Source organism: Microtus ochrogaster, unplaced genomic scaffold (genome assembly GCF_000317375.1).
Source record: "Microtus ochrogaster isolate Prairie Vole_2 unplaced genomic scaffold, MicOch1.0 UNK56, whole genome shotgun sequence".
Classification (NCBI taxonomy): domain Eukaryota; kingdom Metazoa; phylum Chordata; class Mammalia; order Rodentia; family Cricetidae; genus Microtus; species Microtus ochrogaster.
The window spans coordinates 727,822-744,380 of record NW_004949154.1 but is presented as its reverse complement, the minus strand read 5'-3'; the positions used below and the strand labels follow the sequence as shown (position 1 = coordinate 744,380).

The following is a 16,559-nucleotide window of genomic DNA, read 5'->3' as shown; positions in this document are numbered from 1 at the left end:
CTGAGTTGGTTGTGCCTGATGGCGAGGACGATGAAAGCGTCTCGTGAAGGCATGGAATGAACCAGGGGCCGAGGACGGCACCTCTGGGGGCAGCAGCGGGCATGCCAGGGGTCCCGCTGTCCACCCTGGTGGGGGCGGGCCTGAGCTCGCGGCTCTGGCAGCCATGGGGTGCCATCACTCACTTGGACAAGTTGAGCTTCCCTGCGGCCAGGTGGCTCTGCACCATCCGCCAGCGGCCTCTCCCCGCCTTGCCACTGCTGCCCGGCTCGCTGGGGGCAGCCCCGCCGCTTCTCAAGGCGTCCTCTCCGGGTGGTGGCACCGGCGCCGGCTTCTCCCCCAGCCGGCCTTCCCGCTCCACCGCCAGCCCCGCCGCCGCAGTGGCCACTTTGGCGCCTGACAGGAGGGTGCCACTGGAGGCGTGTAGGAGGCAGCCAGGCCAGAGGAGCACCGGGGGTGGCGGTGGGGGAGAGAGGGCAGGCCACACATGGGGGTGGGAGGGGGAAGAAGAGGAAAAACATCGACAGATAAAAGGAAGAAAGAGACAGTGAGAGAGGAGGAGAGAAACAGACGGACAAGAGACAGACAGAGAGAAAGAGAGACATCAGCACTGCAAATGGGTTAACAGTGGAGCCTGCAGAGGAGAGAGGGGGACCGGGCGGGCTGGGGTCAGAGAACAACGCACCACGACAATGGAGGGGGGCCCCTCCCCACCGCCTAGGGCAGGAGCGGTGGGGGTTGGGGGAGGGCAGCCACCTCCAACTCTATCCCACAGGACAACGAAGGGTTAACGACGGAGGAAGAGCGGGCTGTCCAGGCCAGGAGGCCCCCAGGCAGGGAGAGAGAGAAAGCCGTGTTAGTCAGAGTTCATCACCACCACCACCACCATCACCGCCACCACCACGAACCACCGACCACCGACCACCGACCACCAGCAGCCACGGCCGCAGCACACAGCGGGGAGGAAAAAGCGAGCCACAACCGAGAGGGAGGGACCAAAACGGGCAACCCCATCCTGACTGCACAGAGGGTGGGGAGCCAGGGGGCGTGGCTGGGGACCAGGTGTGGCTGCGGAGGGGGCTCTCCTGCATGGGTGGCCCTGGGGGAGGTGACAGCAGAGGGACAGGCAGGTGAGGGGGGCAGGAGGGGTTGCTCGTCTCCATGGCCAGCCTGCCCATGGGGTGAATGGAGGGGTAAGTGAAGGGAGAGGAGCTGGAGAGGAAGTGAGGGGGGCAGGAGAAGGGAAGGGTGGGGCGTGCGCGGATACTCAGTACATATGATCAAACCAGGTAAAGTCACTCACTTGAGGGACAGTCGAGGGTCGCCATAAGGGGCGTAGGGTGAAATGTTTAGAATAAACTCCTTGGGAGGATAGGAACTCCATTTCTGCTGCACTGTGCTTTCATTGTTATTCCAAAAGTCTCTGTCTAGGTCGCTGGAGGGGCAGAGAGAGAGGGGAGAAAACAGGGAGATACAAGAAGAGACCAGAACAGCAAGTCCTGCAGGGGCAGAAGGGACCAGAAGGGACAGGGGGGCCCCTGGGGGCACACAGAGGGTAGGGCCTCGAGGGTCTGCTCCTGCAGAGGAAGAAAAGCAGGAGGGCGGCGGATGGGCATCGCAGCCTGGGCCAGGCATCCTTGCGCTCACACATCCATGGAGGCGCACACATTCATACAAACACGCGTGCACTGGAAGGCTGGCCAGGGGAAGCCACACAGGAAGGAGACAAGCTGCAGGCAGGCAGACGGGAGAGCCTCGTGCCTAGGAAGCTGGTGGGAGAGAGAAAGACCATTTGAGAGGAGGGGGTTGGGATGGGTGGGGTGGGAGACAAGGCCCGGATGGGGCAAGGGGTAGTCTGGGAGAAGGGGAAGGCACTAGTTTAATGTTAGAAGGTGTTGGAAAGTAGGGCAAATCCTGTTGCTGGTAGCTGGCCTTTTCTCTCCCTGACCTCAGTTTCCCATCGAAGGAGAGGACTGACTTTTCTCCCTCTTCCATCTTCTCTCCAGTGGCTTAACATGTCCCCTGCCCTCTCTCTGGTGAGGCTGGAATGTTAGGTTTCCATGAGACTGGGTGAGCAGACGGCTCCACTTGAGACGAATGGGGTGAATTCGTCACTGGAATGGTTGGGTGAGCCTTCCCGATAAGGGAGGTAGCCTGGTCTCTGATGATACCAGAGAGGGTATCATCAAGGATCATTAAGATCCTTTGCTCTGGGGCCTATGCAGAGGGAGTTTGCTCTTCTGTCAGTGGGGCCAATGGGACCTGTCCAGCCTTGGGCCCACAGTATATACTTGGCCTGGCTAGCTGGGATGGTTCCCTGGGCTCCTGTTTCTAAGGTGGAGCTGCTGGGTTTAGAAGGGCCCCTCACCCTAGTCCACCACTGCTCCTTCTGGTGACTTGTCCTCAGCTGACATGCTGAGAACATAAAGGCTGTAGGAATTTCTGGGTTCCTGCAGGTCATGACGTGGAGGTTTCAGAAAGTACGGACAGCTTGTTAGTTTCCTGGGCTCCCAAAGTGACAGGGACAGGCACCGAGAGAGCGGTAGCTCCCAGGCCACTGGACTGTTCTAGAAGGGAGCCATGCATGGTGACAGGACTGTTACTACATTAAGAGTCTGGCCCATGTCCACGCTTGGGCGAGATGAAGCATGGATGGGGTCCAGCATCACGGGTGCATTCTCCCCTAAGAATCAACTGTACTCAGGGGAGCTGCCTCTTGCATCCCTGAGAGTTAGATCTTGACCTTGGTGTGCTACATCTGAGACTCAGAAACAGTTAAGAAAAAGATAAGAAGCTGGCCTGCCACCACGAGCCCGGAGGAAACAGTGGCCTTGGCTGTCCCTGATGATAGTTATTGACTGTCTAAATACACTTTGGAAATATTTCATAGGGGAGTCCATGCACAAAGTTCAAGCCCAGGCCTTGAGCCAGCTCACAGAGATGGGGGAGCAATGGGGAGGGGAGGGAGGCGGAATAGTCTCCAGTAGAAAACTTCCTTTCTATGAACGATCTCATGCCAGTCAGAGATACTCATTTGGCTCTGCTCCCTAGCATCCTTGCTTGGATGGAGCCTCCCCGCATCAGGTGTTAAAGGAATGCAGTAGGTTGGCCATCTCCCTCCTTACACCCCTCCAGGTCTCCATCCAATCTAGGTCCTAAAGGGAAAAGATCCACCCAACATCATTGCCAGGCTGTTCTGACCCTGAGTTCTGGGGCCACTTGGATTTCTACTATGGTACTGAAAAAAGAAGATCCCTCATGAAAGAAGGCTGGGAAACTGGTTCCTTTCCTACAGAACTTATCAGTCTTGTGTGTCAGTGGCCACCAGTACCGCCAAAAGGGAGATGGAGCGTGTAGTGTTTCCCAAACTCTGAAATCCCGGATGTGTTCATCGTTGCTGAGGCACGGGTGCTCCAAGGAGCAGTTTGGGAACAGCACTGCTGAAGAGTGCAGTGTTCCAAAACCCCTGACAACAGGATTCCTTTGGAGATGGGCCTAGGCCAGTGGGGAGTTGTGCAGTGAACTGCCCAGGATGGGGAAAAACAGGAACACAGACATGAGTAGTGGCTTCTATGTCAGGGGCAGAGGGACTGACAACACACCAGATGGAAGCAGGCTCAGGCTGTGGACGGTGGGTCTTCAGGGTGTCAGAGGGGGCACTCTGCCCTCACTAAGCCCTAGAGAGCCCTCTGGACTCTGCCTATAGCCTACTTCCTGCTCTGATACCCTCTTTTCCCCTTGTTGCCTAGAGGAGGATCCTTTCTAGAATGTCTGCCCCGTCATGAGCACCCGTGTCTAGGAAGGTTATGATCACCTGTCTTCACTTGGAGCTTCAAATAGCCCAGACTGGAGGTGGCCCCGTTTCCCCTCACGTGATCCTCCTCGACCCCCACTTTCAGAAAGCTCAGAGCCTGTGTTCTGCAACAGCCCCTGAGTCCCACCAGCTCCTGTCTTTGAAGACGAGAGCGTGCAACCAAACTCAGCTTCAAAGACTCCCCTTGGTTTTCTTCTGAGCTTTCCACCCACCCAAGCCCTATTGGCCCACCCTTCTATTCATCCCCCACCTCAGACAATCCCCCATAACTTCTATGAAAGCCCCAAACAGGGTCAGAGCAAAATATAAAAAAAGAGGAGAGACAGGGAGGGAGCCCTCATGAATGAACAGGGGAGCAAGGAGAAGAATGAGAGATGCAGGAGGGCCAGGGTGTGCAGGGGTGCAGGGGAAAGGGCAGTGAAAGGGCCTTGAATTGACAGGGGAGAGGTATGGGTAGGGCTGGGGCTCAGCTTCCAGGCAAAGCCCCTTGGCCAGCAGGCTTGATCCCATCCAGATGGGCTGAACAGAGCTCCCTATGAAGGCCTGGTCTCCATGGAGAGCAAGGTAGAAAAAGCTCCATTCTCAGAGCCTGAGCCCTAGGTAGGCAGGCCTGAAGTGCCTCCCAGGGACTCTCAGCAGAGAGTTGGCCAAGGTGGTCTTGATCTATGAACTAGTCTCTTAGATCTCAGTGGGGAACCCTAGGCAGGGTACAATCAATAGGACCTGAAGGGGGACAAGATGCATTAGGAGGGCAGAGTCTGATTCCCCCAGCTCTCAGCACAGAGGCCAGCTGGGATCCTCATGGTTTGTCTGTCACCCTTTCTAGATTGTCCTGGGAGCATGTGTGGAGAGTAAGAAAGGAAACCCAGTCTATGAGGAGGGAGTTCCAAGCCCATAATAGGGTCTTGGGGAGGAGACTGAAGGGTCCAGGGGCCTGGCTGGAGGGTGGGGACAGTGTGTGTGACATTAAGAACTGGGTGGAAGAATCAGCATGGCACATATAGGGCTATGGGTGAGAGGCAGTCTTAAGGAGGCTACAACCTCCAAAATCTCAGGGTCTGGGCATAAGCACCCAAAGGGGGGCCCTGGAGTTATCCAGGGTTCTGAGACTAACAAGTGGGCATGGCCTCAGGGAGTGAGGGAGATATTAAATATGTCTGTGGCCAGGTCTGAGGACTGGGAGAAGGGGCTTCTACCACTGGGGCTATCTGTGTACCCCCAAAAAACTGACAGCCTGGCACCTACTTGATGGCTTTCTTCTCACTGCGCCCACGCCCCGAGTCTGGCGTGCCCACCGTCTCCAAGGAGTTCTTGTAGCGTTTGCCCTGCGAAGACAGTATCAGGGTTACTTCTTGGGGGAAGATCAGGACAGTCCCCTCTTCCCAGAACAGGGGCTTCAGAGGAAATGAGAGAGACCAGAATTTAGATTATCATCAAACTCCAGAGCCAGTGTGAGCGATTGCTGCCCCATGCCTGGGTACCCTGTGGGCTCTAGGACCTGCCTTTGCCCACAAGCTATCCTTCATGCCTTACCCTCAGGTATCAGGCCATCCTGTCTGCCTGTCTCCTGGGCCTCTGGCCCAGCTCCCAGAAACACAGTTCCCTCTGCCGTGGACAGACGGCTCTCAGGCGCCTGGCCACGTCACAGTGTCCACGTCACCACCCCCAGATGGTGGGGGTGGCATCCTGCAGGGCAAGGTTGGCAATAGCCAATGATGTGAGTGGTGGGGGAGGGTGCAGGCCACATGCCTGAGTCTGCTGGGGTTGTCGTCACTGCCTGGGGTCTTGCTGGGGTCCTCATACCCTAGGGCTAGGAGGCAGGGACAAGACCTCTGTAAGACTTCATTTTGGGAAGAGAGAGTACATCCTAACCCTGGGGGCTCCAAGGATGCCTGGCCCCTGGACAGCCCCCAAGGTTGCTTAGCCCAATGTGAGCAGAAAAGAAGCAGGGCAGGGATGGGCACCCTGGTTCCACCAGCACAAGAAAGAATAGCAACGGCTAGGCCTGCTGCTGGGAAGGTGAGCACCATTCACCTTCTCGGTTTGGGTTTCTAAATTTAGCTCATGCAGAGCCCAGCCCCATTAACATTCCTGGCTGCCACCAAGCATCCTCACGAACACCCCATGGACCTCAAGCCTGGGCCAGGCACCAGGTTGGTGCAGGCAACTTGAGAATGCAGGCTGAACAGGAGCCAGGTATGCCCTGCCAACCCCTTTACCACTGGGTACTACTAACTGGTCCTGACCTAGCTGAACGGTGACAGACAAACGCAGACACACAGACACACATGTATGCAAGCATGCACGTGCATGCTTTGATAGTCCCTCACGTGCACCAACACCATAGCCACAACAGTCAATTATTCCATCCTTTCAAACACAGAATAAAAGCTGCCACAGCCGTGTTCCCACATGCCCCCACCAGCTGCAGCCCCTTCCTAGCCACAGGAGCCTGGGGAAACTGCAGCAAAGCTCCCATGAATATGTGGTGAGCAGAGCCCTCCATTCATTCTAGCTGCAGCACCTCTACAGCTCAGGACACCTTGATGTGGCCCTAGCGAGGTCACGGGTGCCCCCATGTCACCCTGGTCAAGCCTTCCACCCTCTCTGACCTCTCTGTCCTCCCTCCTGGAATGGTTTGCTGTCATCAGGTGGGTCCAATGGAGAAGGGGCTCCTGGTACCAGACAGCATCACTTTCTCTGTTTATTGATGTCAGTTCCTATATCCTGGCACAAAGCCACAAAAAGGCAAGGCTGTTAACCCTCTAGCACCTAGAGTGACACTGGCACCTACAAGTAGTTTCCAGCACCAACTGGAAGTGCCGTCCTATTTTCCCATCCACGCTGGAGCTCGGGCTCAAGTTGTTTCCCTGAGCTGAAATCTTCAAACTCAAATACAGAGGTGCCAGGCCCTTCAGGCCCACAGAGCCACCCTTCCTCACATTCTTGGTCCTTCTCATCATTCGCAAGTTAGAGGTTCAAACCCCAAATAATTCCCAACATTGACTGAGTCCATCAGCGGTGGGGCCATACTGTGGTCACCAAAGGCTATTTTTGGAAGGACCTTAGGTAGGTGCCAGAGTCCCGCTATTCCCCAACATCTGGGCAGTCCAGGGCCCTTCTGAGGGAAATCTTGGAACGCCATCTACCTTCTCCTCTTTTTTTCCAGGTATTTGCAGGAGATCTTGCCTTGGCTAGCACCCTCTTCCAAGGATGGCCAGCTGCCCCTTCCTCAAGGCCAGGCAGGACTGGGGTTGGTGATCTTGATGGCCCAGGGCATTTGGGAGAGATTCTGATTGTCTTCCATCTGCAGCTCAGAGAACGTTTCCTGCTGTGACTGAGTGTGCAGCAGGAGCCAGGGTGCCATGTGGGGCAGGACCAGGGCAGGACTGGGCTGGGGCAGTGAGGATTTCACACAACAACCCAAACTAACAGAAACCCTAGGTGACGTCCCAGAGATATTGGGTGGCTTGAGAGGAGCCCCACGCCACTAGTCTACTTGTCAGGGAGGGGACTTGCCAGCATGATCCAGAAAAAGCCAGCTGAAGATTATGGAAGTTATTAATGTTTGGAAATGGGATCTGGCTGTCAAGGTATCATGTCACTAGGGCTGAAGGCATAGGAAGGCAAGGAGAGCCCAGCAGCTGTCTGTGAGGACAGCATATTAAAACTCCTTCTAAAGACCAAGGGAATAGCCTGGGTAAAAAGGGTCCTGTCACCCAGGATCCATGGTGCCAGGAGTGGGTGGGGGTGGTGGTGGGGGGGGGATGCTGAGGAAGTGATGGTCTATGAGAGTTAATCCAGGGAGACAGACTGTGCTCTGGAACCCTGGGAAGGTTCCTGGCTGGAGGCTGTGGTGTGGTTGCGCCAGAGAGATTGCTGGTTTAGAACCTTCAAATGCCCAAGTTCCCAACTACAAACAAACCTGACCCATACTCTGTTCCCTTTGGAGATGAGGGCTGGTGGGATGAGGCCACTTGTACTCTGGCCTTGGAAAGGGTGTCTTCACACACAGAGGCAAACCCACTCAGAGTGGCATGGTGCATATGCAGGGAAGACATGGGCAGACCTTAGTTACCAAGGCTCTGAGAAAATGGTACACATCCTGCTGCTCAGCAGTATATGCACACACACACGTACATGCACACACAGACATGTGCACGCACACACACATGCACACACACACGTGCACGCACACACACGTGCGTGCGCGCGCACACACAGAGACACAGTCACCAGCTCATACAACCTTCTTCCTCTGCCTTCAAACACAGACAGGCAGGGACAGCCTAACTGGTCCTACAACAAGGCAACAAGGCACCCACCAGGCTGCAGGATATGCAGAACAGCCACTTCCATGGTCTCAGAAGACACTGGTACTCAGCTTACGAAGCCCAACTTCCTCCAGTATCTTGAAATTTTGAGGCAGACACAGTGGACCAAGGAACAACGGAGGGCAGCTAGCTTACACTCCTGCCCATAGCAGGGGACAGGTCACACTCATGCAGGGAACTGAACTTGTGGTTCTTCCCCAGTTCAATACCCCAGGGTGTAGAGGCTCACCCAAACACAAATTTGCCTTCTTGAAGGAGCCATGTTGGGTTCTCCCCATAGGTTCCTCACCAGATCTCAAACTCTTTCCTAAACTCCCTGCCCTTCTCTTCCTACATGAGAATGGGGTATGCAGCCTCTCCCCACTCAGGGCCTGTAACTCAGCTTTCAGCCTGCCCCTATGGTCCCTCTGTATATGCTGCCCCAATCATCCTATCCGGAACAGGGGTGGGGTATAGGCATGAGGGGTGGAGGGGTGCCTGATCCCTGCCTGCATTTGGGACATCTCTGGACCTCTATTGAGATCACTCTCTGTAGCCTTCTCAAGTCCTACTGCGCTACTGGGCAGGGTGGGAGGTGGGACTCATGCTTGAAGGGCCCGGAGAGGGGGTCCTGCGGGAACAGCAGCGCTTGCCTCGCTGCAGTGTGCTGGCAGAACGGGTGGCTCTCAGCTCTCCCTCCCGGCGCCCTAGGGTGATGAATGTCCCTCCTGACAGTCTCGTTACTTATTGATAGCCTAATCCCGCTCGTTAATTCCCCAGCCCTCGTTAAAAATGAAAAGAAGCCGTTTGTGCTTGTACAAACCAGGAGAATCAGGATGGATATGCAGGCGGCTGAGGGGTGGGGCGGGGCGGGCGGCGCCTTCTCATTGGTCAGAAGGCTCTGCGGATTGACCCCGCCCACTAGAGGGGCCGTGGGGTGGGAAAGGGGGGTGCGAAGAGCGGGGCCTCAATTCTCAGTCTGCGCGTGTGTGTCTGCAGTTCCTTATGCGTGAGGTGAAGCATGGGAGCGCACCCGCCCGCTCGTGTAGTGCTCCACGAGTTTATCCCCATGTGCGTGCCTCCGGGTGTAAAAAGATGTATAGGACCAAGACCCAAGCAAAGGAAGTGGGCGAGTATGTACAAGTTTGTGGTGTGAAGTTCTGTGCACTTGTTCCTGGCTGGGGGCAGGCAGGTCCTCTGCTTAGGCACACCATAGAATTCACAAGCCAGCGACTGCAGGATGGCAGGGTGCAGGGTCAGGCCCAGCCCCAAAGGGTCTCCCCATAAGAGCCTCACCAGTTTGCGCTGACACCAGTGGCACAGGCCGCAGAGGACGATAGTGACGCTAAGGCTGACGGTGATGATGGCAGAGACCAGCAGGACATCGCGGGTGGGCGCCCCTGAGGAGGACATGCACAGTCAGAGCATTATGGGCCAGAGCCACTCTCCATCCCAGAGACGCTAGAACAAGCACCCCTCCCCCTCCTTTCTGGCACTTTCCACTACCAGCTCTGCTTTTTCTGCCCGAACCTGGGAAGTCCTGTCTGCTCAGTGCCTCAGCTTTTTCCTCAGTACACACTGTGTAGACACTCTGTTGTTCTCTAAACATTACGCCTTTCAAAGGGAGAGGACTTGCTGATGCCCCGTAGGTCCATCAATGGCTCTAGAGGAGCCATTCTTCTATGTGGCCTTCTTCTGCTTCCACATGCCACACTCAATTCTGAACAAGCAAACGGGCTCAAAGGCCATCTGCCTTCTGAGTACCTTCAGACTCTCTTAAGGGCTTGGCCAAGACTCAACAGAGACATGTGTAATCAAAGGGAATTGCTGGGATCTTCAGCCCACATTAACTCAACTTTGCTTGTGCTGGAAGCCCTCTCCTGTCAGCTCCGTCCTAAGCCCCTTGGCTTGCTTCCAGCCTTCTCATCCCTGTTGGCTCCAGCCTCCTCAGCATTATTTGTAAGGTTCCAGACGCTCACAAGAGCCACCTGAAGCTTCCATCTTAAGCATTCTGCGGCCTCATATTTTAAGGGTGGAGACCCACTGTGGGAGGAAAGCCCCAGGTTTCTGCACGGATTCTGTTTCTTAACTCTGTGGTGCTGGAGCAGTCGTGTGAGCACTCAGTTTTCTCCTCTGGAAATGCAGATTTAACAGCCTCCCCTGTCTTCCTCACAGGGGGCTGTAAACATTAGCACAAAACAAATGTACAGGATGCAAAGCCTGAGCCAAAAATGACCATGCGGGAGAGTGAGAGGGGAAAAGGCAACAAGGAGCATTCATGAGCTCTGAATGTGTGTGCACTGGGATGTGTCCTAAATCAAGATGTGTGCACTGGGATGTGCCCTAAATCAAGGGGATGCAGTTTATTTACAGAGGAGCCTGCATGGGCCGCTCGGTGCCAGTGATTGTGGTAATTAAGAGTTGACGATATCTGTCTGGTCCTGGTTCCTGTGGTTTTAGCTTCTGCCTCTCCTCTCCTCCGGGTCTCTCCTGCATAGATGCCTCACGGAGGTGGTCATTCTCAGCTCTCAGGGCCCTCAGACTCCCTCCCACCACCGTGGCACCCTGAGGAGCTTATTTACTCTCTATTCTTTCTAAAATGCTGCTGTTCGGGCCAAACCAACTTCCTAGACCTCCCAGGAACCATCACCCTCACACAGCCTTCGCCAGCCCACCACCTGCCAGCCAATTGCTTGTTCCTATTTACAGGAAACCCCCTAGTCAATTCCTGTCAGCCGCATGTGCAGCAACCATGAGCTCTGATCTGGCCCTGCCCTATGGCCATGGGCAAGCCCTTGCTGTCTGGGACACCAGGGTCAAACATGTGGAAGAACATCAGGAAGGAAACCCTTCCTGATTCACAGGATGAGTCCAGAGTTTCGGGTATCTCACCTAGAGGGATGACTTCCTCCTCGTGACAACCAACGAGACAAGGACTATGCTAGTGTCAACGTGTAGACAGGGTAACTGAGGCTTAAGGGGCTGTGAGATCATGTTCAGTCGCTCAGCAAGTGGATGAGAACTGAAGTCCAAGCCCAGGCAGTCTGTCTCATGGTCCATACTCTTTGCCTTAGATATTGGTTAGTGGTGCTCAAAATGCACCCTTTGGAACACCTAGGGTTCTCTGGACTCTCTTGGGGGCTGCAGAGGTAGATTCCAAGTAGAGAAGGCTGAAGCCCCTCTACAGTCAATTCAGCATCATTTCCCTTGGCTTTACATCTCGGACTTTTGAAGATAATTACATTTGAAGAAGGAGCTGCTGAGCAAAGTCGAATCCCTCTGGAACCATGGCTCTAGGGTCTCCTGCAGTGTGGATGCTATTATCTTTCAAGGAGTTGACTCCTCCCCCACAAGATCCATCAGCCCCCTCAGCATCCTTCGCACAGCCCTTGAAGGCAGGGTGAAACAAATGCTTGCCATTGCAAATTGCACTGATGTTGGGAATAAAAGTGACAAGATGTCCTTGGCTAGCATGCCCTCAAGTACTGTTACCATCAAGGGGCACAAGCGTGTTCTCGCCTGCCAGCCAGCAGGAACCATTCCTGAAGGATGGAGTGATCGTGTTCCCGGGCTTCAAGGGACCTTGAAGTCACAGAGTCAGGCCCCATGATGCATGATCCCCTCTGGACAGCCCTGGTGGTGACAGGGAGCTGTTCCTGCAAGAGACTGGCTCTCCTGCAGACACACCATTGAGGAGGCCGCTGTAGCTTGTGCCGAGTCCAATCTGTCTCCCTGTGACTCGCAGCTGCGGTCCTCAGCCTGCCCTCGGGCAGCTCTGCCACATGACAGGCCTCTGAATCCTTGCCGACAGTTCTCATGTCCCCTTCAAGTCTTCTCCAGGCAAAGCCGCCCCAGCTCTTCTATCCCTTCCTCAGATGACATGCATGGTTTCAAGTCCCCTTATCGTCAGCACATTAACATTTGAGGAAAGGAAACACTGCAGCCCTAGTCAGCCTTGGCCCAGGGCGGAGTTCCACGACCTCTCCTTGGGCAGAGGAGACATCCTGGGTCCCCAGGGGTGAGACACAGACAAGGGCAGACAGATGACATTGGGAGATCTGGGAGGCAGGGCAAACCAGGAGCTAAGCAGAACCAGCCTGCTGGGCCAATTGTAGTGGGTGTCCAGGAAGGGAGGGTGAGCTCAGGCATACTGCTGCCCCCTCTGCCCAGGCCTGTGTTGGGCATGTCCCGTCCTGCCCATACCACCCCCCAAGCAAACTTCAAAGAAAGAAGAAGCAAAAAGTGGTCCCTTTCTGAAGGGGGCCAACTGCCAATACACAGAATGCTCTAGCTGGTCAGCTTTATGGGGGCAGAGATCAGCTTCTTAGGTAACAGGATCGCATCATGGAGGCTGGAACCTGGTATATATAGTAGGTGCTCAATAAATACTTATTGGAAGAATGAATGAGAAAGACTCCCAGGCCTCTGGGAGGCTGCTATTTATTAAGCATCCACTGTGTACCACACTTCCGGGCCTGCTGATGCTTCACTCACTCCGGTATCCTTGGTGACACACAAAGACGTGCTCAGTAAATATTGTTTGAATGTTCAATGCCCGCATATGGTATCTCATTTGTCACCCAAACAAGATAGAATTCTGGGAAGAGATGAGAGAGGTGCTAAGAACAGTCTTGGAGCCTTTCTCTTTCATACACACGCACACAGGCACACACAGACACACACACATATACACACCCTGTTTATTCTTTCCCCCATACCAAATCTGCCCTACAAACCCTTGAATTGTCAAGACCCTGATGAGAGCACCTCCATGAAGCCTCCCATAATCTGGACAGTGAGAACTGAGATCTTGTGCTTCAGCATTCCCATGGCCCTGTGCCTGTAACCATCTTTTAGGGGTGTAGTATTTACGTGCTGCGGCTCTGGAACTGGACCTCTGGGCTCAGATTCTGGCTCAGACTCTTCTAAGCCATGTGATTTAATCCCTGCATGCCTTGGTTTCTCTACCTGTAAGCGAGGACTAATAATAGCACAGTTTTCCTTGGACCACTGGGAGACTAACAGGAATTAGCACATATAATGTGCTTAGCACAGTGCCTGACACAGAGTAAGCAGTAAACGCTGGCCATTATCATAGCATTACCGCACTGTGCCCTGGACCAGAGATATCTGGGGCAGGGAGCTGGGCTCTCTGAGAACTGAATGAAACATTGAACTGGTTCACCCTCATTTCTCCCTAGGACAAGCAGAGGCCAAGTGTCCCATTTTATTGGGTTCTGTGCATGTTTATCCACCCCCTGCCCCAGGAAGTGCCCCTCTAGAAGCTTAACTGTGGCAGGCATCAGTGAGTGCTCCGTGAACAGAGGGGGAAGGGCTGGCTGTGGGGTAGGGGCAGCAGCTGGAAGCCAGGCTGGGCCTCAGGTGTGAACTGTAGAGACCTGGTGCAGGTTGGTAAGGCTTTGCTTCCACTGCCTCTCATCTCCTCAGCAAGCCATGATTTATGGATGAACAGAATCAAACAGGACCGCGGGCTGCTGGATGCCCTAGGGAAGCTGCTTGAGAAGCAATGGACTTCTGAAGGCAAGCTCACTGGCTGCCTGGTAGGGGGAGGGTAGGTATATGCACAAAGAACACAGATACATGCACCGCACACGTACACGCAACATGGAGACTCATCCCTAACACAGATATTCACACACACACACACACACACACACACACACACACACACACACACACGCATGTCCAGGGTCAGGTGTCCAGTCCACTCTATCACTCAGAAGGCCTGGGCTTTCAGACACTTCCTCTGGCTTGGAACTCTCGCTCCTGAGTGGGATGTCATTTGTCCACTCACAGATTGCCTCCTCTTTCCTCTCCGGGTGGAGCACAGTAGGCGTCTTGGGAGCCCGTGACCTGGGTTCAAGCACCAACCCCATCAATGGCCACCTGTGTAACCCAAGCAAGGCCCAGAGGGGGTCTCAGTGCTCTCCCTTCCGGTTGACAACTCCTGGTGTTGTGCTGTCAGGACTAAATGACAGCCAACACCATTGGGGACGCCTTGTGTGGCAGATACCACACCAGGCAGTCTCTGCGTATCATCTCTAGGACCTTGGGCTATTAGGATTCCCCACTGATGGGGGAAAAAGCAGAGGTCCGGAGAGCCAAAGGCCCTTGAGCCTGTGCTTTCAATCATGCCACAGTGGCCTCCCTCTGGGGGAAGGAGGTCACAAGACAAGCTCTACGGCATGGCCTAGCCACACCCACTTCACTCATTCCCACAAGCCCCTGGGCCAGTCATTTCATGCTTAGGAGGCTTTGCATGATGTCTTAGTTAGGTTTCTATTGCGGTGATAAAGTACCAAAAGTAACTTGGGGAGGAAAAGGTTTATTTCATTTTACACTTTCAGGTACTACTCCATCAGTGAGAGAAGTCAGGGCAGGAAACTGGAGGCAGAAACTGAAGCATAAGCCACGGGGGAATGCCGCTTACAGGCTTACCCCTTCTGGCTTGCTCAGTTTGCTTTCTTATACACCAAGGACCATCTGCCCAGGAGTGGTACCACCCACAGTGGACTGGGCCTCACATGTCAATCGTTAATCAAGAAAATGCTCTATTGACTTGTCTACAGGCAATATGGATGGAAGCATTTTCTCAAGTAAGATTACATCTTCCTAGATATGTCTAGGTTTGTGTCAGGTTAACTGCATGGCTGTTCCTTACAGCCTTTTCTTCAAGATACTTGACCAAATATGGTCTTTACTGCCTTCCTATGTACTGAAACTATGACAGGTCACCATTTGGGATTCATAATTAGTTCTCTATATCCCTCCACGCTGGAATACCTGGAGGGTTGAGACCCCGGAGCCATAATCTCTGCAGTCAAACATCCATAGAGAGGCTGCGGAGATAATTGCTAACTAAATGCATGAAATCACCCAGTTCCAGGAAAGCCCACTTCCTTCAGGAAGCCCTCCCCAAGGACACAGCAGTGTCTTCATCCTCCAAGCTTGAACTAACTGACCTTCTGTCCCATTCCCTTTTCTTGGGCATAGATCAGTTCCCTCAACCAAAGCCATAGGGTAAAGTCCTGTATTACTGGCTCATGTTGTCCAGATCATACTAGAGGGGGGCCACTGGGCCCACCAGAAATCTATACACAGGCTTGTCCTCCCAAATTCACTCATATTTGTACTCATAGATGGTGACATGGATACTGCCTGTGCCTACTACTTCCCATCAGTCTCAGCCTGAACTGTCCCCTTTCCTGGAGGCCCCTTCTGGCATCCTCAGCTTGTACGCTATTGATCTGCTTACCAAATACTCTTAGCCATAGTCATCGATAGCACCAAGTTGGGTTCATACCCTTCAGCACTTCTTTGAAAGCAAATCTCTTTTTTGGGGGTATGGGGGACGGTAAGACAGCAGTGTCTCATTTTGTAGCCCTGGCTGTACTAGAACTCAATATGTAGACCAGGCTGCCCTCGAACTCACAGAGGTTGCCTGCTTCTGCCTCCTGAGTGCTGGGACTAAAGGTGTGAGCCACTGCACTCAAATGAAAGTAGTCTCTTAGCCCATTTGACAGTGAAGGAAACTGAGGACCAGAAGGATTCAGAACCTGCCCAGGAGCATACAGCAAGAGAGAGGTAAAAGCAGGATGGGATTTGGGGTCTTCAGGACCTATGTCCCTTGGCTGTCCTCTGTTCTCCTCTAGGGGTGCTGTGCCTTAAATCCCTCAGTGGCAAGAGGGAAAAGAGACTGAGTGAACACCAGATAAAGAAGTCAGTGAAAGGGTTTGTCCTAGCTAGTTTCCCCCTTTATTTTCTTTTTTCCTTTTCTTCCTTTCTTCCTTCTTCCTCCTTCCTTCCTTCCTTCCTTCCTTCCTTCCTTCCTTCCTTCCTTCCTTTCTCTCTTTCTTTTTGTCAACCTGACACAGCTAGAATCATTTAAAAAGAGGGAACCTCCATGAAGAGCAAGCCAGCAAGCCATGTCCCTCCATGGCTTCTGCCCGCCAGGTTCTTGCCTTGAGTTCCTGCCGTGACTTCTTTCAATGATGAATTGTGATATAGAACTGTGAGATAAAATAACCCCTTTTCCCCTCAAGTTGCTCTTGGTCACATGGGGCTTTTTTTTTTTTATTTCAGCAATGGAAACCCTAACTAAGACAGGGTTCTTTTTCAAGAACTGCCTGGAAGGAGCCAGAGCTGAGTTTCCCCAGTGTTTCAGACACTCCTCTGGCATATGTTGCCTAGGGATCATCCCTCAGATGCTAGCCTGATAAAGCACCCTCAATTGATAGAGGCTCAGACTGCTTAAGAGTCTCAGGAGAAGCTGGGGGCCAGGTGCTGGAGCTGGGCTAGCTGGGAGTGGAGAGAATAGAGAGTAGTGGAGGAGGTGCAGGGGTTCCATTGTTGTACCGATTAGGGCATAGCCACTATTCTACACACACACACACACACACACACACACACACACA

The 16,559-nt window shown here is 53.8% G+C and overlaps 1 protein-coding gene across 5 annotated transcripts in view; it reads right to left on the bottom strand.

The window, feature by feature from the left end:
* The window catches only part of Syt7 (synaptotagmin 7), a 58,734-nt gene that overhangs the window by 26,153 nt on the left and 16,022 nt on the right, over positions 1–16,559 (bottom strand). For 2 of the 5 annotated variants that reach the window (XM_013354650.2, XM_005369632.3), the window contains exons 2-3: positions 9,421–9,524; positions 5,057–5,136 (exon numbers count right to left, since the gene is read on the bottom strand). In XM_013354650.2, coding sequence (XP_013210104.1) covers positions 5,057–5,136; positions 9,421–9,524 — 184 coding nt within the window. Of the gene's footprint in view, positions 1–182; positions 411–1,300; positions 1,433–5,056; positions 5,137–9,420; positions 9,525–16,559 lie in introns of all 5 variants that reach the window. The other 3 variants (XM_026777326.1, XM_026777327.1, XM_013354648.2) reach the window with 3 other exon arrangements.